A 22940-nucleotide genomic window follows, 5' to 3' on the forward strand; every position below is an offset into this window, starting at 1 on the left:
GCGTTGGGTTACAGTAGCGGTGGTGTTAGCGCCAGAAGAGGGCCCCGGGCTCTTGCCTCTGCGTCTGAGCAGGGCGCGCTGGGGCTCAGCTGCRCCCTTTGCATGGGGGCGGCTTAGCMGCACAGCGCTGCTCGTTCGACCCYGGGAGCGGGTGGCTATTTAATCCCTCGCTGAGCGCGTCTGAAACACGGGGACACAAAGCTCCGGTTACCGCGAGCGCGAGCGCACGCTGCCGCCGGCCAGCCGGCTGGCGGGTCTGCGCGGAAACGCGCCTGACGGCAGCTCGCTCGCCCCTTAAACCTTATTAGCGCGGTGTAATTTTAGCTTGCTGATCTGCTCATCGCTTCATCATTTCTGTCTCAGGCTGAGTTAACTAACCCCTGGCTCCTCCACCCCTCCAGCTAGACCAGAGTATTGCCAAAGGTATCTATCTATCTTCCCCTTTCTCTATCAACTGCATTAAGGTTTTTAGTTTAATTACTAAGAATTGACTAAAGTTGTCCTAAAATTGACAGTGATAATGCATACCTATCTCCTCGCCATTTCTCTATCTCCTCATGGATAATTGGTCTCTCAGGAAGAACTTCATTTGACATCTCATCTTTTTAGGTCACAAYAGTAACCGGTCTGATTGATTGTCTCCTGTTCACTGAATGGTATTTTTATTGTGATTTATTGCTGCTAAGGTTCTGGTTTGTCTTCAGCGTCAAAATAAACCACACAACAAGATGCAAACATTACTAAAGATGATTACTTCTCAGAAGATATCCAAGAGCTTTTAATACTTGGGCTTGGGGTTTTTTTAGGGCAGATGTCAAGGTTTAACTTCATGAAGAGCTTTTGAGATTCAGTGTCTTCTGAAACTATCTTTTACCTGACAGCTTTTAAATAATTAAGACTATTTAAAAATTACACAACTGTTTTTATGCTGACTTTATCCAGCCCCCCTTACTTTTTGCTAATCAATGTGTTAATTAAACACCAGAACTCCCAACTTAAAAGTCCTCTACTTTGTTCTATAAGAGTTTTCCCCAGATAGCAGCTGGACTTCCACTTTCTACTTAAAGATGACACAATGTGTATGATAACATTGTTGGCAAAATAGTTTTTTTCTAAAAAAAAAAAAAAAAAAAAAAAAACTTTAAACCTTTTTGAACTTACAAATTTGTATAACAGTGGCCTTTTGATCCTTCTGCTATTTCAAGGAGATTGCTAAAGCAAATTGGTCTTTTGGCTGCGAAATTGTAAGAGTTATGAGTAACAGGTCTCAGGCCTGGAAAAGATGTAAAATTCTGGAGATGACTGGCTGAAACACAAATTGGTAATCGGTTGTTACGTTAGTATGCGATAAATGAAAAATTATTTGAAACATCATCCTGGTATTTTCTATGTACCCAACTTTGGTACACACACGCATCTGAAAGACTGGATTCTCCGTCAGCAACGTTTGTGATGGGAACTGCTGGTCCCAGACGTTTTCCTGCCCTCCCTACCTGCCGCGCAGGGGTGGGAGAGGCCTGGGGCCCGGCTTCCCTTCCTTATTCTGAGAGCCCTCGGGACCTCCTCCTCCTCCTCCTCCTCCTGCTGTACAACAACTGAAATCCTCAATACCTGCTATAGAGGTAGCTCAGTGTCACTTTATGCCTACTGTTACAAAAAGGTTGTTACATGAAAAGTGCAATTAATGGAATCCGAATTCTTACCGTTTCTGTCCTTTCTCCCGATTCCCTCCTGGAGCACCGCGCTCAGAGCAGGGGCAGCCTCCCCTGCGCAGCCCTCCGCAGGCAGGGATCCAGCGTCGCTCCTGCTGTCATACAGCACACCGGGGCTGAGCTCTTCCTGCCTTCCCATTCTGCCAATTTTCTTAACAGTATAGGGATGTAACAGCATTAATCCTATTTCCAGCTGATAACTAGGCACTTGCTCTCTCCTTTCTCCTAACACAAATGTTGAAACACACATTTAAAAACTGGGAATTGTAATAATTAAACTGCTGCTAAGTACAACAAATATTGCTCTTAARCACTGGAAGAAAACTTTGGTAGGACTTTGTGGAAGAAAGATTCTGACAACTAAAATAGGAACTATAAATAACCTAACAAGACACTCGATAAAATATTTTTTTTCCCAGAACAATGGAAAAAAATACTGAAATCATTAATATGGAAGTTAGTGAACATGAGTATTTGCCACCATGACTGAAGGATGAAGTGGTCTCATGTTTTGTAGGATATGTACAATCCATACACAGATTAGACCAGCTATAGATCTCTCTTGAACATATGACAACCTCACAAAAGGACAACAYTTAAGAACTAAAAATATAAATTGTACACATACTCCTTTAGGAATTAAAAGGCATATGATTGGCAATTCTACTTCAAGACAAAATTTGTAATCCAGATATATCAAAATTTTAAGTCTAAAGAGTGTAGAACTAGAAATGGGAATCCATGAATTGTTCTTTTCAAGAAATACTTTTATTTTATATTAGAATAAACCTGAGAAAAGTTTTAATTAAAACAACATTCTTAATATTTCTGCAGTGCTAGTGAGTTTGCTGTACTTTCTTTTCCCACAGTGGCAAAGAARGCATTGGGGTTTTAAATACGTTTTGAAAAATGAAAAAGCTTCATTTTGAAAACAAGCTCTTCAAGATCCAATATAAAATATAAGTACTGCCTGAAATAAAGCCAGAATCACATGGAGTTCATGAAGATGTTGTAGTTTTAACTTTACTAATACATCTGTAAACAGAAATAGCTGGTGTTTTAAATAATCTGATAATAATTAATAATAATAATTTAATCTGAGTTAAATATTTTTATTGCTAATTGCAGCCACCTGCCCTTTTGTTCATTGCTATCACTTCTAAAGCCATGCAAACCATCAACCCTACACGCACACAAAACCCCCAACTCTCTATGCACTAAAAATTGCTCACTTGTTCATCATTTTAAAAAGTAACAATTTATTTAATTATTTTCATTCAAAGCGCTCCATGACAAGCTAATCTTTGCTGCTAAGTTGTATGGCACCAAAAATATTTAAATCTATTCTGTATTGACCAGAGATAGTGAAAACAAAGACAGCAGGTAGTAGTTTAGCTGAAAAATCTTAATACTTTTTGTAAACTCATTTTAGCAAAGCTATTGCTAACTGAGCWGTTTATCTAGAGGACACTTGTTTACCACAAGAATATACAATCCACAAAAACACATAACAGATGATGACAAAAAGTGTGTTATATATTGTACCATCAATGTATTTTGCACTTCTTTTCTGTGTGTGTGTGTATATACCCACACACATATATACACATACACAATTATATGTATAATATATAATTAATACAGTCTAATTAAAATCAGTATATGTTAAATAATATGAACTCTGTTATTGAACACAAAGATATGCATTAAATTCTAGAGATTAAGAAATGTAGACAACTATAAGAAAAAAAAGAGCAGCAAGTTTTAAAATGTGCATGTGCCACTAAAACAAAATGGAATTCAAAACAGTCCAGTTAAAGACCTATTTTATCCCATTCAAGTCTGCATAGTTCATTCATCCATCTTATTAACATCAACTATATGCATGCAATAAATAAATTTTAAGTTCTTCTTAAAGTTCATAAACTTTTTTAAGGCTCTCCAGATCTTCCAAAGAGTATTGATGGTTTTGGTTTTCTGAAAGCAAGTCAAATAGTTTCTGAATCTTCTCCTTTTCATTTTTGCTAAGAAGTGCCAGTACTACCTGAAAAAACAAACAAACAAACATTTTATAATCAGCAGAGGTCATAATCAGCACAGGTGACAGAAAAATAGCATTTGACAGAGATTCAAAGTCAGTGTATCTATTTTTCTTAAATGTGAAAAATTCCTCTAAGTTTCTGTTCAATATAAGTACATATCCATCCTATATTCTTACCTTAAATCTTTCTGCTTTACTCAAGTAGAAAAGGTGCTGATAAACAAGGCCAGGATCTTTTCCAAGTACATAACATTCCAATGCTTGGATAAAAATGAAAAAGATCTCTCCTTCAAGTTTGTTACTTAGCAGCACTGGCAATTTTGGCGGATCAATCATTGTTAAAAGATCTGCACAAGCACATTTATCCTTATTGGCATTCACTGTGTTTATAATCTGACCAAAGTCATAAGCGTTAGCTGGTTCCGAAATAGACAGTTTTTCAGAGGTCTTCAGTGGCACAGTCATTTGCACTTCTTCTTCAGAAACAGCTTGATTGGTCACCGCATCATCTGATGCAGCAGACTGTCCCTCCTTTTGTTCMTCAAATTCAGTCACCTTCATAAAGGAAATGGTAACAAAACATTAAAATGGACATACAGATAACCTGAAGCTTCATAAAACACATCCATACATCCGTTGAAAAGTCATTAAAGTTAGCACTTTCTTCTTCATAAAAGAAATGGATTTAACGCTCCTTTCTTATACAATTTGCTTTCTCCCCCTCCCCCCAAATGGTACCTCCACTGTTCATCTTTAAAGGTTTTCAGTCAGCACTAACTTTTTACGTCTTTTTTAGTGCCCAGCACTCCACTCTAGGAACGGAATTGAAGGCTACTGGGACAAAACTAAATAGGATYACATACATACATTAAAATGTGAAGTCAGAGAACAGAAACAGAACTGAATTTTAGTTGCAGGGTACCCATGTTTCATTTCACTGCTGTGACTTCAGAACAGTATAGGCATGTCAGCTGTATCAGATTATTTTTTACAGTAGCRTTGTCAAAGTAGAAAGCTTAGTGTAGTCTAACTGCCTGAATACCCTCTAACTTCCCCAGAGTTTGCAGTCTGTACTGAATTTCATGCAACAATCACTAGAAAATTTACCCTGGGTTTAACTACATCTGCTAAAATCCACTTCAGGCTACCAAGAGTGGTGGAATTAGTATAAACTGATTAAAATTCATTGAACAGGATTTCTCCAAACRATGCCAAGTTTTTGCATAAGTCTGAAGACACTGCATTGCATAGTACAGTGTTGYGCTAGGAGCCTGCTTCGGCATTTTTGCAAAATACTGCATTGGGCTTGTAGACCTTTTGCTCTGAGCCTGCTCCTTTTTTTCAACAATCCGTAGTATCAARGGAGGTATTCTTGATTCTCCGATATATAATTACAGCTTGATTAAAATGAAGTAATAATKATAAATCAGAGTTTCATAAATCAAAGTTTCATAACTTTACATTTTTTTTTCCAATCTGTTCTCAGGCAATTGCCTTGCCTTGCAATAGATGAGACAGGGAAGGCTCTCAAAGGGAGCAGCTGTAATTATCATAGCAAGCATAAATGCTTTCTGCCTCACCCCTGACAAAATATTACCACTGCCAGTAAYGCAGGTAGCTGGTCCCTCAACAATGCAGTCACTTCCCAAACCTCCTCTGAACAGTCTCCAGGTTCCTCTGCTTTCACAACCCAAAGCTCAAGGAACCCTATTCCAGCCTTAGGCCAGTTACAGAAATCCTGGGAATTCACGCAATTGTGAAGCACTCCAGTAAAAGATGTTGTCTCTGTATTACCAGCTGCAGTTGCCACCATAGCACCGTTTTGAAATTACATTGCCAGGTTACAGTATCATCTGTAATAGTGTACAGACTATATATCTTATTATAAAACAGAAGAGGGAAAAATATGTTCTTACAGGATCAGCAAATCTGATCCAAAATATCAATCCGAAAATCTCAGATGACTGAGAAAATCCTTTCATCACTAATTCAAACTGAACAATGTACAGTTAATATTTTGCTCCAATACGTAACATTCCACCACATATTCCTTTTTTTTTTCATTATTATTTTTATTCATACTCTTTGTCTATAAGGTAGGATTTCACTCAGACCTGTAACTTCACTACTAGTACAAGAACATGCGGCATATCCGCGGACAATGAACCTTTGCCAGCACTGCCCCAGAGGCTTCCCGAATAGCACAGACTAAAAGCAACTAATATTTGACATTGTAGTATTTTATAAAGCAGTTATTTTGAAGTCTAAGTAGTTTTTGATTACAAGCATATCCTCAATTTTAGTGCCATGTAAAAGTTTTTTTCATTTCTGCTGTGGTTCTGGATGCACCTTAAAGCAGTATAAGCTTTATTATAGAATGCAGTGGACACAAACACATCAAACACAAGAATGCTCCAACAGACTTTTAAAATAATATGAAAATACAATACGACCAGAAACTGTGGAGCAAGAACTGCAAAACAATGATCTCTTTTCAAATGTGTGGCTTCAGTACTACATGCATTAAAAAATGAACAGATATACCTCTTGTATGGTTATTTTCTTCCTTTGCTTTTGTTGACTGCCAGCTACAGCACTGCTCTCAAGGTTAAGCAGTTGTGTTATCTGTTGTAGTTCCTTTTTTGCTTCAAGAACATTTGGATCTATTAGAAGTACTTTGTTGAGATCATCAACACTGGCTTGGTAATTCTGTGAGTAGAAGGGAAGATATGTTTTTCATGGACAACTAGAAAAATAAATTAGAACTGCCATACTCTTCTTTACAAGTAAGAAAAATAGAAAAGTCTGGTTACTGGTATCAAATATGCAAAAATAATCACAAAACATAGCGTAATTTCATCAAAGGAAAAAAGTGAAACTGAACATGAGTTTAAATGAGTGCCCTAAGGCTAAATGTTTTCATATTTAATATGTAGAGTGAAATAATTTATTCTGAAAGACACATCCGACTATCAGATTATTGAAGATTGTTGCTTTTAAGCATAATTGCTTACAATGTAATATTCCTTCRAGATTAATATAATGTGACTCTACAATTTTCATGCCGACTTTGCCAATACAGGAGTTAAATTAAGCTTAAATTACAAACATACCTAATCTTTCCAGAGCGTCACTTCAATAGACCATCTCTTACAGTTTGAAATGAGAAATTATACTTGAGAAAACTGGAATTACTTTATGAACTCTGAGACATTAATAAACTATCAACTTACCAATAAACAAGAGAATTAGACAGACAAGTATAGAGGTAGAAGGAAATCACTATACAGTTCCACAAGAATCAGTCTTGTGATTTGCCTAATTTTATTTCAAATTTTGACATTAAAAAATATTAATTTTCAGACTAAATTTTCTGGAAAGATAAAGTTGATATCAATATCAATTCTGAGGAAGACTGGAATATCATATAGAAAAAGCAAGATACCTTGAGGAGTGGAAAAAAAATAGGGATGAACTATAACAGGAGATAGKAAAAGATTATGCACATCAGAATGAGAATTTCTTTGAGTGACAGACCGAACATTTCTTCTGTTCCCAAGCAGTATCACAAGATAACAGTAAGCCATTAATTTTATCAYACAAAAATTCTCTAATGTATCAGTTGATGCATCTCCTCAGTATCTCAACTGTAATAACTACTATACAAGATACTCACACTCTACCCCTGTCTGGATATTTTGTTCAGTATTGGTCAATTGTATTTAAGATGCAGAGATACCATAATTTCTAAGTGAACTGAAGTCTGCTATATCATCAAAGAGTAAGAGAACCAGAATTATTTAGACTCAGAAAATTAATGCAGAAATGGAGTAGATTGCTTTCATCAGCAAAAAATTACTTTTTAAGCTAAACTATTTGAACTACAAATGTGAAGATTCACAACTACAGAGAAACAAGGTTCTGGAATAGACTTCTGACAGCAATCATGAGGCTCAGCAAACAAACAACTCTCCTAAGTTTCAAACTGCAGCCTGCTAGATTTCTTAATGAAATCATATACATTGTACTCAAAGCAATAGACAGGACTATCAGCTACACRTAGGCGGTCCAGTCTAGTCCCATGTCCCATATTACAGGCCTAATCCATCACACAAGCAGGTTTTTTCCTGATTTTCCCTTAACTACATCTCAATAAATCTATAAACATTCTCATTTACTGTATTCAATTCCACTTCAACTTTCAAGTATTTCCATATTTATAAACTAATAACACTTCTCAGCTTAGTTCTATCTTTGCCCAATTAAAATCTTTTACTATGATCATTCGTCAACCCCAGATCATCCTTATTGTTTTCTCTGTTTTATCAATTCTTACATCCCTGGAAGTGGCAATACTGAAGGTATGAAACGTAATAAAACAAAACATCTTGGGAGTCTCCTGCTGCCAGTGTCCTGAGAGAACCCATGAACAGTATAGTTCAGGTTATATCTTCAAAAAAAAAAAAAAAATTTTTTTTCCTGAGATATTCAAAAAAAAAAAGCAGTTACTTCTCTGTTTCTTGACATTCTTCTTCTGTGTGTAATTCCCATTTTTTTTGACTGCTAGAATCACGATCTGGTTTTGCTATTACTTATACTAACTTTTATTGACTCTGATAATATAAAGCTGCAGATAATTAATACCAGGTGGCCTGATACAACTACAGAAAACGATCTTATACAAAATTAATTTTTTTCACCTCTCCTGATAATTACTCAGAACCAACTTTAAAAAAATTTTAGCTACTCTAACAGGCAGAGGAACAACTTTATCATCAAAAATTATCTCATGCTTACCAAGACTTGCTTTTGGAATTGTGTGTAACACAGGATAGYGCAATGTTAAGCAAAAACAGGCTGTCCTCAAACAATTTTTAGGCTGATAATGAGGAAATTTTTTGTTATGGCACGAAACATAGGAGAGCTCTGATGTCTGAAGGACACTGATGGAATGAAGTGCATGTTTAAAGTAATCCCCACTAGACTAAAGAACAAGCTGGAAGAAAGCACTTAAGATGCTTATTTAAAGACACTGTTGGAGAACCTAATGCAGAGTAGGTTAGAAAAGTTGCCATGATGAACCACACAAAGTGACAAGTTGACCATTCAGTATCAGGTAAGAGCTGACAGGTAGGGTAAGGATTGCTATGAAAGACCTATAAAGAGTGGAAAGAAGCTAATATCGATCCACTGAAGAAGGGAAGTGAACAAAGACAAAAGGAACAACATAGTTCAAGTGATGGAACATGAGGTTTGCAGTCACACTCAGGAGGAAGCAGTACAAGACCAAGCTATCAAGGTCAGATAAAAGGATACTGAAAAATCTGTCCTGTAAAATGAGGATAGGATAGAGAATAATTTTACTGTGCAGACGAAAAGGAAAGGTTGAGTCTCAGTGCCTTCATACAGAAAGAATCTGCATGACTTAAACATGGTTTGAATGTGAGACTCTGGCACACATGGAAGATGAACACCAGTTTAGCCTGAGTGGAAAGATAATAATGATGTCCCCTGAGAGAGAGGAAGTAAGTTAGTGAAAAAAGTTTGGCTTGTGTTTGGAAAAGAAGTGGGGAGAGGATGAAGAAAATGAAAGCTCTGGTTTAATGCGACACCCACTCAAGTGGGAGCTGATTTCAAAAAAACAGCTTGATATTTTTGTTTGGATAGGTGAAGACAGACTTGGAGAAGATCAGTATGTCAACAGCAAAAATACAGCAAACACTTTGACAGAAAAAACAGACTGGTCTACCTGGAAGAAAATTAGAACTTCAGAAAAGAGTTGAAACTTGCTTAACTGAACTCCAGTCAAAACTCTTATTCCAATATTCCTGCATCATCTCAAATTATTGCAAGCCAATATTCAGATAATTTATGTTCCAAAAATACTCCTGTTTTATATACGTCTAGTGCTCTACAAACATAAAGTAATAAATCATTTACATTGCATACTTCGCTTGTATTTACCCATCCACTGCAACTACCTGATTGCCTTTGAAGAGGATAAGCAAGTTTAGAAGTGCTTACGAATACCTGCCATGTTCTTTTTTCCTCACCTGCAATCCTTTGTATGCTAGTGCTCTTCTATAGAAAGCTTTAATATTAGAATCTTCTATCTGAAGAACATGATCACAATCCTGCTTAGCCTCTTCATATTTATACAGTTTCAAGTAACAGAGAGCTCTAACACAGAAAAACAAAATACACTGCAATATAAGTAAATTTTAGAGTCCTGTAGTGAGAACAGTATCTGACTCATAAATTACAATACAACTGTACACAATTCCACCACAATCAGGTACTTTTAGAGTATATCAAAACCAGTAAGTATTAATGATATCATTGGATGGATTTAGAGAGAGCCAGTTTCTGCAGTGTAAGTCAAAACTGAAGTATGACTCACCTACATGCTTGAAGTTAAGCAGATATGCACATATTTCAAAAGCAGAGCCTAACTTTGCACAATACCATTAACACAGTAATGAAATACTGATTTTATATAGTCATTCTAGGGAAAAAAAATACTCCRAATTGAATAAGCAATATCACTTTCTGCACCTTATTGGAAGTGTCCTGTTCAAGTACTAGCCTAATCAAATCCTTCTTAGTTTGTGAAAGCTGACAGGATTATAGCAGAAAGAATTATGCTACAGAATTAGGTCAGCCTTTAAAAATAATGCTCCTACTATTCCTACTTTTGTATTCTCAAAGTGTACCTTTTCTCTGAAATACTATTTTTCATATTTGAGATACTGCTACTGCACATTAGCTTTTAATTAAAATCTTACTGTCATTCTTGAAAAATGCTGCAAAATGTTATGCTAATTATTTATTCTAGTCTGTTCTATCTTTATAAATATTTGAGGACTTATTTCAGCAACATTAGTATCTGTTCCCCTTGAAAAATAAGGTGGTTTAAAGAAAAATCTATTATGCTGTTGGAAACACCAATCAAATGGAAAAAATAATCTTTGTATAATAGTGACTGAAGTGATGCAAAATTTTTATTTGCAGTCAGAAAAATAACAAGTATTGTTATCCCACAAAATGGGTTGGATATCAGATCTTTACCTGTTAGTGTATATAGTACATTCCTTGGGATTTAACTTCATGCACTCACTGTACTTATTTACAGCTTCTTCGTATTTACCCTTCTTTACAAAATCATTCCCTTCGTTTTTCAATGTCTTGAATTTCTCCTCATCTCTTTCACCTACATTACAAAATAACCACAATGTTACTTAAGAAGGTCAGTTCATTAAGGGTAGCTCAACAGCTAAGAACAAGTGCTCAATATCAGGAGTATCTTTGATCCGTCAGGGCATTACAATTTCTGTTTCAGATCTTGCTACTGCTCTAAAGAAGGACTAAACTACCATACACATTTGGCACAACAAATACTTTCTGATGCACCAGGGGAACTTTTTTTGCCAGAATACTGGGAATGCAACAGGCAGGTCTACACTTCCAACTCTTCTCATTCACTGTTTCTGTGTGGTACAGAGGGACAACACATCTCTGCTGAGATACTGATTTTATTTACAATGGTGCAGATCTATCAATATGATTAAAAGCCTTCTAGACTATCACTATCACACTAGGTAGGCTGTAATTTAAGCCAGTATTTTTTTCTGCAAACAAGTCATTCATCTCAATTACTATGCTAAACTTACAATGGCAAGGAAATCATCAATAGAGGTGAGTGATATATCAATAATATTCTGTTAAGATCTTTTTTAAAAAGCATGTTTTGTGAGAGCTGAAAACATCTAACTGTAAATATATATTTTCCGATTAATACTGTGTTTTTYCAAAATTATCTTTCCTTCTAAACTCCACATTGCTTGTTGCATCTGGTTCTGAGTTAGATTACAATTTTTAGCTATGTTTGCAATGGAAAACCAGTCCTGAATGCAGTTTCATATCTCTACAGTAAGTAAACAATAATTAGTAACATAGCTCTAAGTAAATCATAACGGAAAAATTGACTTTTTGTACTTTTCTAAAGAGCATGACACCCTTGTGAAGCTTCAGATTTTAAAGATTGTATGTAAAAAGATCATTTTAACCAAAAACTAAACTCAATGAGCTCTTTTATAAAAACGTGGCAGTCTTCAATGCCAGAAAACTATATGTAGACTTGTGAAAAAGTAATATTCTGAAGCTAGAGCAGACTTAAACAGGAAACATAACTGAATTTTAACTCAAGTCATAAGACTTGATGGCTAATCTCATTAAGTTTCAGAACAGGTTAGACATCACTACTGTTCTGAGGAACCATTTACCTTTGTACTTTTCCCTACCATGATCTTCAAGTTCTCTCTCTTGGTAAAGTTACTAGAAGGCTATACAGATGTAAGTTTAATCTTCACTACTTAAAAGGTGTAGACTAAAAAGTTTGGTTATATGTAGAAATGAATAARTTATATCCCTCATTCACAGAAAAAACAAGGATTACAAACACTGTAACAAAAAGCACTGYTCAAGCTAAGCATTTATGTTCAATAGCAATCTGTTAATGCAAAATACCAACCTTCTAGTTCATTCCAAAAATAAAAGATAAACTCAATTATTGCCCAATTCTTAAGAGTGTTAAATCACTAAAGATACGTATTTACAACAACTTTAATGAAAAAAACTTAAGTTACTGGACATTTTAAAAAGTAAATTTCTATCAATTGAATTTAAATTATGCACCTATTATCTCCCTCATGTTCCTTAAATGAAAAATAATATTCTATAGCATTACTGTATTTCAATATGCATCATCATTCATATCTTATATAAACTATACTATTGTAAGTTTCTAGAGCCACATCTTATTCCAGCAAGAAACACTCAATTCTCACATGAARGCATGTATCTGTAAGTTGTCTGTAGTTCTACATCAGATGCAAATAAATTTAAAGATGATCTTTCAGACAGCATTAAAACCATTAAATTTGTACAGTGCAAGAACGTAGACTGCTACAGTAATGGATTAGATAGATAACCCTATTACTGCTATATGTTTGGCTAGTAACTCAGTTATGCATTGCTGCCCACCCCACTTCTCTTCCGCACTACTTTTCTTTGTGTTAAAATAAAATCAAAGGTGAGCCAGTTAACAGTAACATAAGAGTGAAAAATGATAGTTAGGGCCTTTGCAGGAAAGATGTTTAACGTCAATTAAAATGGAATTAGAAGGGCTCCCTCACCTAAATTACTGGAGGGGAAAAAAAGAAACTCCAATGAAGGAAAAAATTCAGGAGGGAGAGTGTCCTAAAGGAGTAAAGCATTCAGTGTTTATGTGTAAACAACTTCTGATTTAACACTGTTAAAAACAAAAAAAAGTACTGACTATTCACTGCCAGTTAGAATGCATACCAAAAAACATCAGAAATGTTCTTCTACAGCCCATTTCACTTACTACCAGCCATCTAGAAGTCTACACTTGATATTCTCAACAACTGAGTAATTCTCTCATGGACAATTAAATGATGGGTATAGATTACACAGCTGATTTTTTGTGTGTATGCTTTTTTTAAAAACTATGTTACAACTATAGTATGAGGTCAGGGAAATCATCAGTATTTGTGACAGGATTCAACATACTGCTGACAAATATTTTTGCTAATATTATACAACCGCACTAATWGCATGCTACTAACTACATCATTAAAAAATATAACTAACCATGGCTCCATGAAACCTATTAAACTTAACCACATAAATGACCATCATCTAACTAAGCTTTTCACAAAGGTCTGTCATAAATACTATCTAAAGCAGTTTCTTTGACATCACTAGCAAAAATCGTATTCTGTTTTTCAATTAAAAATTCTTTTCTTGTGCCTGTATGCTGGCATTACCTATACATACCATTCATCTGCAACTGTTCTTCTCTGTTGGTGTCTGCAGTGCTTTTGGGCTTCGTCTCTGAAGTGRAGCTGCCTCCATCCCACCTGTGTAGCTGAACAGAAACTGGGACAACTGGAATTGGTGGCAGCTTCTCCCTCCAACTAGGACCATCCTGATCTATTAAAGTTTTTGTTATTCTGAAAGAGAAAAGTGCTATTAGCATGACTTTTCATATATTTAATTCTTTAATGACTTACTGCTAAATTAAATAATGCAGTGTCCTCCTTTCCAAATTTGGTTGAATAATTATCCTTAAGACTAATTTAAAAACAGTCACAACAGCCAACAGTATTACATTTATTTAATATTCGGATTTTTTACCTTTTTAAATTAGAATATTTCTACTAGGATTTGATATTTAAAGCATGATCTGTAAAGTATTTAAGCCGATAACTGATTTTGCAATAGAACTCTAAATCCTACCTAACCCATGCTATAAAGAAATAGAGGGATTTTTTTTTTTTAACTCCTTTCAGACGCTCATAGAGTTTTTTTCTAATAGAGTAGAAAAAATATTTTCAGTCATGAAGTGTGCCAATGTCACATGAAATCTCTTACAACCATTTTTTAGATAACCAATACAGGTTACAAAGGACATGTTAAATTGCATTTTACAGAACAGTCAAATTATTTCCTCAATCATTCTTCATCTCCATAAAAACAATGAGAAAAAATATATATATTTACAACTGCTCAGAGTCTTTCTTAAATCCACAGATTATAGGTCAACTATTTCCATACACAACAGAATAAATCCAAAATCCATTCTAGTGGAAGTTTCTCATTTCCACTAGACATGCTTTGGAGCAAAACCTAAATAAACTTAATGAGTTATATAAAAGCTGTTCAGTTACATTTTTGGTAGCTCATTAAAAAAAAAAAATCAATAACCAGTGACCTAAAAGTCTTCTAATATCAAAAAGAACTTAAGTGCCAAGCTCAAGCGGTGATAAATTTGCAATCTACTTTAACAAAGGAAAACTTTGAACTGAGTCATAAAAGAGGTTACGTTGATACATTACCTAATAAACCTGAAATTGGAATTTTAGGTACAGTTCCATTTAGYGCAGTTGTGATGTAAAGAATGGGATAAAATGAGGGGAAATAATTCGGACTGTTTTCTTCCTTGGTTTTATTTTCTTTTAATATTAGAATGTCTACAAAAAGAAAACTCAGTATAATATTATGGCTACAGAGTAAGAGCAATCAGGACTAAATTCTTTTCTCGTTATCTACTTCAGGTCTGACAGAAGAACCAATACAAGAAGCTGCAACTGTTCTAATACACTTTTGTTATAAAACAGAAGTTACCAAAACGTTTTGAAGAATGTTACACATTAAAAAGGCTCTTTGTGGAGCTTTTACATAAGTGATTATATGAAGCTGTATGAAACATACCTTTTCTTATATCTTAGAATTTAAAATAAGTTCTTTGTACTCAGAATGTCATTTCATAGCATTACCTAGTTGTTTAATTTCTTTTCTAAGTAATGTTCTTCTGCATATCAGCTGCATACGCCCTTTCATGGCTCCCTTCTATCTGGATCACTAATAAACAGTATTTTAAAAGATGCTACCACCAAACAGGCTTGTGCAAGTTCCGTTTTACTCTAATTTTACTAATACTTATTATTTTTTAAATGATAGTCTAAATTTAATTCTTAAGAAATAAGGCGCACACCACCAGAAGTTAAACAGCTCTAAGATTTACTAAATTCATTTTACTTGAAATCAACACTGTACGCTTTATATATAAAAAAAAAGTCAGTTAATTCTGTTTAGGTATTTCTCACAGAAATTAATAGAACAATTCTAGCACAAACCAAGGTCCTCTTTCCTTCCTGTCCATCCCTTCTCTGTTTATCAGAATGGGCATTTAAGGTTGCACAAAAAGCCTGACCTAATTCATCAAAATCAACAAAACAATCATACAGACTTTGATGACTGATGATTTCTTGTAATACAACAACCTGTTCTTAGAATAGTCTTTTGCAAAAATGCTTCCCTGAGTGCCATGGTTAGTTTAAAAAAGTATAGGTATCTCACAGAAAAGCAAGGGCAAATACAGTCACTCTCTACAGTCTCCTAACTTAATCCAACTCTCCTTGCACTTGGGGATTTATCACAGAGCCACAGTTTATACAGTACAGTACTGAGATGGGGCTTTCTAATAAGAGCTCCCAAGCTGTCTAATGCAATTTACTAACTGACATTAAAGGATATCAGACAACGAGAATAAAAACTCAATTTAATAAATGGAAGCACATAAATATACTGCCCTTCATTACAGTASGGCAATCAAGAGAAGATTAAGATACCCAAAACAAGAAAATAATTCATATTCACAAAGCTGGTAAAACGCCACTAGTTAAAAGCATGCCCGAACAGCATTTTCCTGCGATTTGGCCCACATCACTAGATGAAACATATCTGTCAATCACCCTCTATATAACAACATTTCTTCCAGTATATTTGTCAATCACCTCAGAAAACCAGTAGAAGATGAAGTCAACATCATCTAACCAAGGTGATATKCGCTCTAGTAATGCTTTAATTTTGTTTTCAGCTGACTTTTCATAAAAGTATGTACTTATATTCTTACTTATTTCCTTTCAGATGTAAAATGATCAGGTAAAAGCTTTATACTAAAACTTTCACTCCTCTTTTACATGAGAATTGTTGAGAATACTAGACTTAACTTCCTCCCTTACACTAAGATTTCTGGGAAGCCTGCTACGTTAGGTGAGTGTTTGTAGACAAGCTTTAACAAGATTCACCAAAAMCACTCTCAAATAGAAGTAGGAGAAGAGTTTTTCTGTCAGCTTTCTACAGCATCATGATCCAGTTTCCCTCAGTAACTTAAAAATAGATAAATCCTCCAATAAAATCAGGTTGGTAAGAACTATTATTCCTTTTATAGGTATTTTTAAAATACATTTCTAGGTTGTCCCTTTAAGTTAAAAGGCAGTATACTTAGAACAGTCCTCATATTTTCTTGGAATTCACTTTTTAAAACGCATTATTTTGTCAATGAAAATTAGTGTTTTGGTCAACAATTTCAGTTTGATTTACAAACAATAAAATGTTAAAAATGAATTACATTAGAAGTTCAATTAGGCAGGAATTTTCTATGCTCTAGAAAATAAGAATTTGCAAGCAAAAATGAATTACCAGCAGAGGAGAAGGAGGAAGAAGCAGGTGAAATAAGCACCTTGAAATATGGTGATGGGTTGCCAGGGAGGAAAGAGTAATGAASAGTGAAGCTAAAAACATAAGGAAGGCCTAGAGAACAGAAAAGGAAGAATGTTAAGGAAAAAGAAAGGAAGTAAGCTTATTACTAAGCAAGTTGCAAGTCACTGTCAGGAGAAATATGAAAAAAAAACAGCAGCAGATAAAATAAGAAGATCAAAAGTGTATAATCATTCACAGAAGACACCAGAGTAGCAGTTATCTCACCAGCCCAAGTGCTCTATCAGTGCAGACATAGGAGAGCAGAAACAACTTGTTGTGTGATCAAAAGTAAGACTYCTTAGAGTGTAATGATCTCTTTTGGCCACCTCTGACAAAATAACTGGAATTTAAAGATACGATGGCCTTCTCAAGGAAGGATAAGAAATTATGTTAGTGCTCGTGGCCTTCTGTTAAACAACATATACTAGGGTCTATTGGTAAAAGTTGCATTAATGTGGGTTCTTGCTCAATGACTAATGCTTCTTCTGCTTTCATAAATTCTTTTTTAAAAAAGAAAGAAAGAAAAAAAGGGAAAATCCTGTCATTCATGCACTTAATATAAATATCACGTGTATACAATTTTACATGATTAAAATTATATGTAACTATAATTTATATACAATACATACTATGTATTATTGTATTACAGTGTATCATAATATATATGATATATATATCTTACACGTGATATATTAATATAATTACAGAAATTGAGACATCTCACTTGGTATCAAGAAYTAGTGTTGAAAGTATTAAAAAGGAAGTTAAAAACAACACTAAATTTTATTTTCCTTTTTATACCACTAAGCTTTGCAGCCAATCATTACATTAAGCTACTTCAGTATTTTCACAATGGCAGCACATAGAAGGATTTATGCTTGACATAGATCTTAAATTGACAAAATGAGTATGCCAGTAAGAAAAGGAAAAAGAAATGAAAGAAAAAAGGTATAGGTGTTAAAATATTACTTTAGATTACATGAAGTACGTTGAAGCCCCAGTAAAAAAAGCTTTTAAAATATGACATTTTAAAAACAAATAGTGACCTAAAAAGGTTGCAACAATGCCTACAACTACATTTCTGTGTAACTCCAGTAACAAATATGGCATAGATTATATATATATATATATATATATAWATATATATAAATTCATATTATATACATATATTGTCTATGACATATATTATATATAATTCATATATATAAATATATGAATAACTTTAATCTTACGAAAAGGTTACAGTAAAATAAAGTGTAATTACATTTTGAAGGCTGCAGTGGTCATCCATTAACAGTGTTATACCCTAAAGTGAATCTCAGTCTTCCATAAGATGTCTTGAGGCTAAAACACTGTTAAACAGATGACCAGTGCAATCTTCAAAAGTAATGCTTGGTACAACACTACTGAGTAAGAGAAATTTCCGTCCACATCATCCAAAGTAATCTATTCAAGTCGGGATTTTTTTTTTTTTTAGTTCAGCTCATGAATGCATTCATTTGTACAAAATTAAGAGAAATATTATTGAAGATTCAGTGAAATGTTCACCTCCTATTTTGTTCTATCATGTAATGCAGTTATTTCTAACTGAAGCTAGTTGCAGAACTGCACAAGTATATAAGGTGAATGCTGGAAAGGGACAGGAATATGTTCTGCTCGGTTTGCTCAAGGTAAAAATATTGAGCCCTAAAAGGCAAAATTTTTTTAAAAACTGGCAGGCAGAGGAAATTGTGCAAACGGTATTAGGGAAATGTCAGAAAAATGAAAAAAGAAAAAAAAATAAAGCACAGACTTTTAAAAAGTCATTATACACCAAAGATTGAATTTTATATGCAGTCACTACTATACAGGATGTGTACAATCTCTTAATGCTAAAGTACATGGGCAATGAACGGAGATGCTGGTGTAGGACTAACGGCATTTGGGTCATGTTAATCAYAAAGAAAGAAAAATGGCTGGACTGGATTTGTATGGGGACCCATATAGACCAGTTTCACATCTCAAGAGTTTCCAGCAGTGGACACTTAGAGAAGAATGCAACGATAYCTCCCTTGGAATATTCCCCAGGTGTTAGCAGTAAGCAACACATCCTACTTCAGATCTCTTTGCAAGTGGAAATGCAGAAGATTTATGAACATACTGATCTATATGGTGATTAAAAAACTACTGCCATCCAATGAACTAGGAAACCACAAGCTCCATTACGCTACTGCCCTCATGCTAAATCCAAAGAAAGCCAAGAACAAAGATGTGTATGGAAAAGAAAAAAAATAATACAGCAGTAAAGGAGGCTTACAGGAAAAAAAATGTACTTCCACAGCTGTTAAACATTTAAGACAATCAAGCCTCTTTTTTTCAAATAGTTCCTCAACAGTAAAGGAAAAATATTCCTTATTATGGTCCAATTTGTGACTTCATGGAATATTTCCAGTGCAGAAAGCTTGAAACTACAGGAAAGCTACTAAATAATAACAATCAGTCTTCTAGTTATGATGACCCTGCCTCTTGAGGGACATGCAAAGGAGGGAGGAAATTAAACAAAATTGAATTCTATTTTTCTATTCAGAATCTCATATCAGCAGAAAGTTTATAAAGTGTACTTACCTATTAACACTATCATTTGCTGCTTGGATGCTGCTGTCTATTTGTAGAACTGCCTTATAATCAACATATGCTTGTCTATATCGCTCCATAGACTCATATGCCATTGCTCGTCGTAGAAGAGGCTTAAGAGAAAAYGGCTGAAGTTCCAGAGCTCTGAAGAAAACAAAAAGAAAATGCAGCATTGAAAAAGAATATTAATAATAATACTGAAATKTTTATTATATATACAGCTATACATAATATCTGTGATTTCAGATGGGCCTTATAGTAACATAATCAAGGAAAACAGGGATAGAATGGTTTATTACTTGCTCAGTACCCCAAATGAGATGCAGTTCTGAAAGTGTTAGTGCTTTTATTACAACCTTCTCTACTCAAATTCATATCCTCCATCTGAAAAACTACTTTCTTCAAGAAAAGACTGAGGTAATGACATCTGTTTAAAGAGAAAAGCTTTTTTTTTCTTCGATATATAGGGTTCTCAAGTATACGGTGCTTTTGCCTACATGGTTTTCAGTCCTTCTTCCTTACATACAAGTATGCATATTAAAAAATGAGTTTAATAAAACATGAATATACCCCTGCCTAATTTTGGCTTTCAGATTTTTGCCTGTCTTTTGGCTTCMTTTGCTTCCTTTTCTGATTGCATGTCTGGTCAATAGTGAGTTCAGTCCCTGATATAGTGTAATCAGGGCTCCTTCCAAATACCATAGGTTTTTCCAGTAAAATGAAGCAGCAGCCTACAAAGGCATTATTTATTAAAGATTACCTTTTACTAATCAATGATTATTGCTAATGGAGCAAAAAGACCAATACTGCAATACTGAAATTGAGATGAGTCTAGGGGATTAGATTTCATAGAATCATAGAGAAACTGAGCTTGSGAGTTTCTAGTCCAACCTCTCACTTAAAGCAGGGTCAGCTCTTAGGTCTGACCAGGTTGCTCAGGGTTTTATCCAGTGGGTCCTGAAAACCTCTGAGGAAGAAGACGGTGCAACCTCTCTGGGCAACCTGTTGCAATGCATGACTCTCCTCATGGRGAAAAGATTTTTTCTAATACATAGTCAGAACTTCTCATGTTTCAATTTACATCTATGGTGTTTTGTCCTTTAGATTTGTCTTCGCAATAACCTCCTCACAGATCCTGACACGCTGTAGTTAGGTCTCTCCAAAGCCATCTCTCTTTTAGGCTAAATGAACCCTGCTCCCTCAGCCTCTCCTCATGCCAAGAGCTCCAGCCCCAACTATCTCAGTGATACTCTGCTGAACTCTTGTCAATCAGTATCTATTTTTTTGTACTGGGAGGCTGAAGACTGACACAGTATCATAGATGTTGTCTAACAAGTGCTGAGTACAGGGAGATAATCACTTTCTTCACTTGGCATTCTATAACTTAGAAGAGAATTAACATAGGTTTCAGGCTGTTAACATCCAGAACAAAGATAAATTCAGGGGAAGAACACATGGGCTGAAGAACAAAATCGGTAGGAATTTCTAGGTAAGYACTCAAATATAATACAGCCACAGAGCAAGCCACATCACAGCACTAAATACAAGAAAATAAGGTTACTATGTAGGAGCCCTATTTCACTATGTATAGCAAGAAAGGAAGGTATTCCAAGCCAGAGCCTTAGAAGAAGAAACCCAACAGGGGTTTTGATACACTTTTAAGCAATAAATAGCTACAGCATAATAAAAGAAAAATGTTCAAAATTTATCTTTGTATCAAGAATATAAGTAATACAACACCATTTTTTGCTTTTAAGAAATCAGGCAACCCATTCTTAGCATACCCTACTTACGTTGTGCTGCCTTCAACAGATTAGTTGACATTACCTAATCTGTGCATGTCTGCAGTTTTGCAGTTCTGCTTCCACCTCAGTTGTGCTCACTAAGAATCATGGGTCCTTGCGTATCCAGAAAATATGCCCAACATTAAGGACAGTATCATTAAGTAATAAGAAAATGAGCTTGTAACTGGTAAGAAYAGAAAACCCCAAACCTTTGTATGACTGATTTTAATTGTCTTACATACTAAAACCAATCTGAATAAGAAAAAGCAGRCAGCTGTTAAGTACGCAAGTTTGTTTTATCAGCCAGCAGCCTATGATCTTGCAGCTATTTTAACAAAGTATCGTTAACAAATCATTTTTTTTCAGATGACATTTTCAGGAAATTTTGCTACCAAGCAGAATATATACAGTAAGTAACCATTTAATCAACACAAAGTTATATATGTATTTTATATTTAAGTATATTTATAGCTACATTGTCTAGGTTTTAATAGCTAGGTTTCACTGTGTTACAAAAAATTTTGATTAATTAAGAGGACTTCTAGCTGTCTTGGGATCCTATTTTGCCCCTTACACCTCAGTATTACTAACYCTATCTAAGGAAATGTAACAAAAGACATCTAGAAATACTGTGGTACTTTAGCGGGTGGCAGTGTTTGGAAGGTACTGAAGGTGTCTGACCTTCTCTAATTCCTGTGTCTTTAAAAGCCACAACAAATAAAAAGGATTTTAGCTCAATTCTTGAACACGGTGACACAGTTTGTAATTACACTGAATGTATGTGAAAATCACAAAACACACACATATTCACCATATGCATGCTTGAAAGCAGTTTCCAACAGTGTTATAAGCCTTTGGGTTAACAAAGTTTTTACATTTAAGTAAGTAGAGAGCATTAGTGAAATAAGCCTCCTTTTGTACTAAAAATGTTAAGCSTTCTATGCAGTTCTGTGTACACATCAAGACTAACAACTGTTTTCATACAGTAAGACAACAAACTAAAGCTACTCATTCCCTAGGTTCCATGTGATTGAACTGACAAAGAGAACTGTCATTTAGATACGGTATCAGCCCTTATTAAAGATTGTTCTAAGCCAAACTGTAAGAACAAGGTATCAATTAAWATGTTTACTCATCATCAGGAATGTTGTTGCCCTACATGGGAGTTTGCAATTTACCTGTTACAATCCTGAATACAGTCACTGCAGTTCCCTTCTTTGAGGTAACACGCTGCTCTGTTTGAGTATAAGATACTTATATCACCTGGACTTTGTTCTCCTAAAAGAATATACAATTACAATCAAAAACCATTACTAAAACTACATTCAAGAGTATACAATTACATTGTATACTCTGAGTTGCACCGCAGTGACGCAGTTTGCTGATGACGCAAAGCTGCCAGAAGCTTTTATCATGTCACCTAGAATATGCAATTATTCAAACACATACATAAATGCAAACATTTCTGCCCCAAGAAAGTTAAAGATCATTTCACTAATTTTCCTATATTTTGTATTAAGTGCATTGTTCTCTACTGTCCATCACAAAGAATTTACTGCACTGTAGCTCTTGCCAAAAATTGAGGGATATGCTAGGTTAGTTCATTTGTAGTTCCTTTAAATGATCTAAACAACAATCCTAGATTTAAGGATAAGKTATCTC

At 34.8% G+C, this 22940-nt stretch overlaps 1 protein-coding gene across 1 annotated transcript in view; it reads right to left on the reverse strand.

Moving 5' to 3' along the window:
• Positions 1-2941: 2941 nt before the first annotated feature.
• Positions 2942-22940, reverse strand: part of SPAG1 (sperm associated antigen 1) — a 42301-nt gene continuing 22302 nt past the window's right edge. Inside the window, exons 11-18 of the mRNA XM_085301090.1 lie at positions 22457-22556; positions 19486-19638; positions 13612-13787; positions 10822-10963; positions 9807-9933; positions 6298-6462; positions 3931-4308; positions 2942-3756 (exon numbers count right to left, since the gene is read on the reverse strand). Of these exons, the coding sequence (XP_085157216.1) occupies positions 3625-3756; positions 3931-4308; positions 6298-6462; positions 9807-9933; positions 10822-10963; positions 13612-13787; positions 19486-19638; positions 22457-22556 (1373 nt within the window). The 3' untranslated portion in view covers positions 2942-3624. The remainder of the gene's footprint in view (positions 3757-3930; positions 4309-6297; positions 6463-9806; positions 9934-10821; positions 10964-13611; positions 13788-19485; positions 19639-22456; positions 22557-22940) is intronic.

Source organism: Rhea americana, unplaced genomic scaffold, assembly GCF_003343005.1.
Source record: "Rhea americana isolate MKP2758 unplaced genomic scaffold, rheAme1 scaffold_0, whole genome shotgun sequence".
Lineage (NCBI taxonomy): Eukaryota > Metazoa > Chordata > Aves > Rheiformes > Rheidae > Rhea > Rhea americana.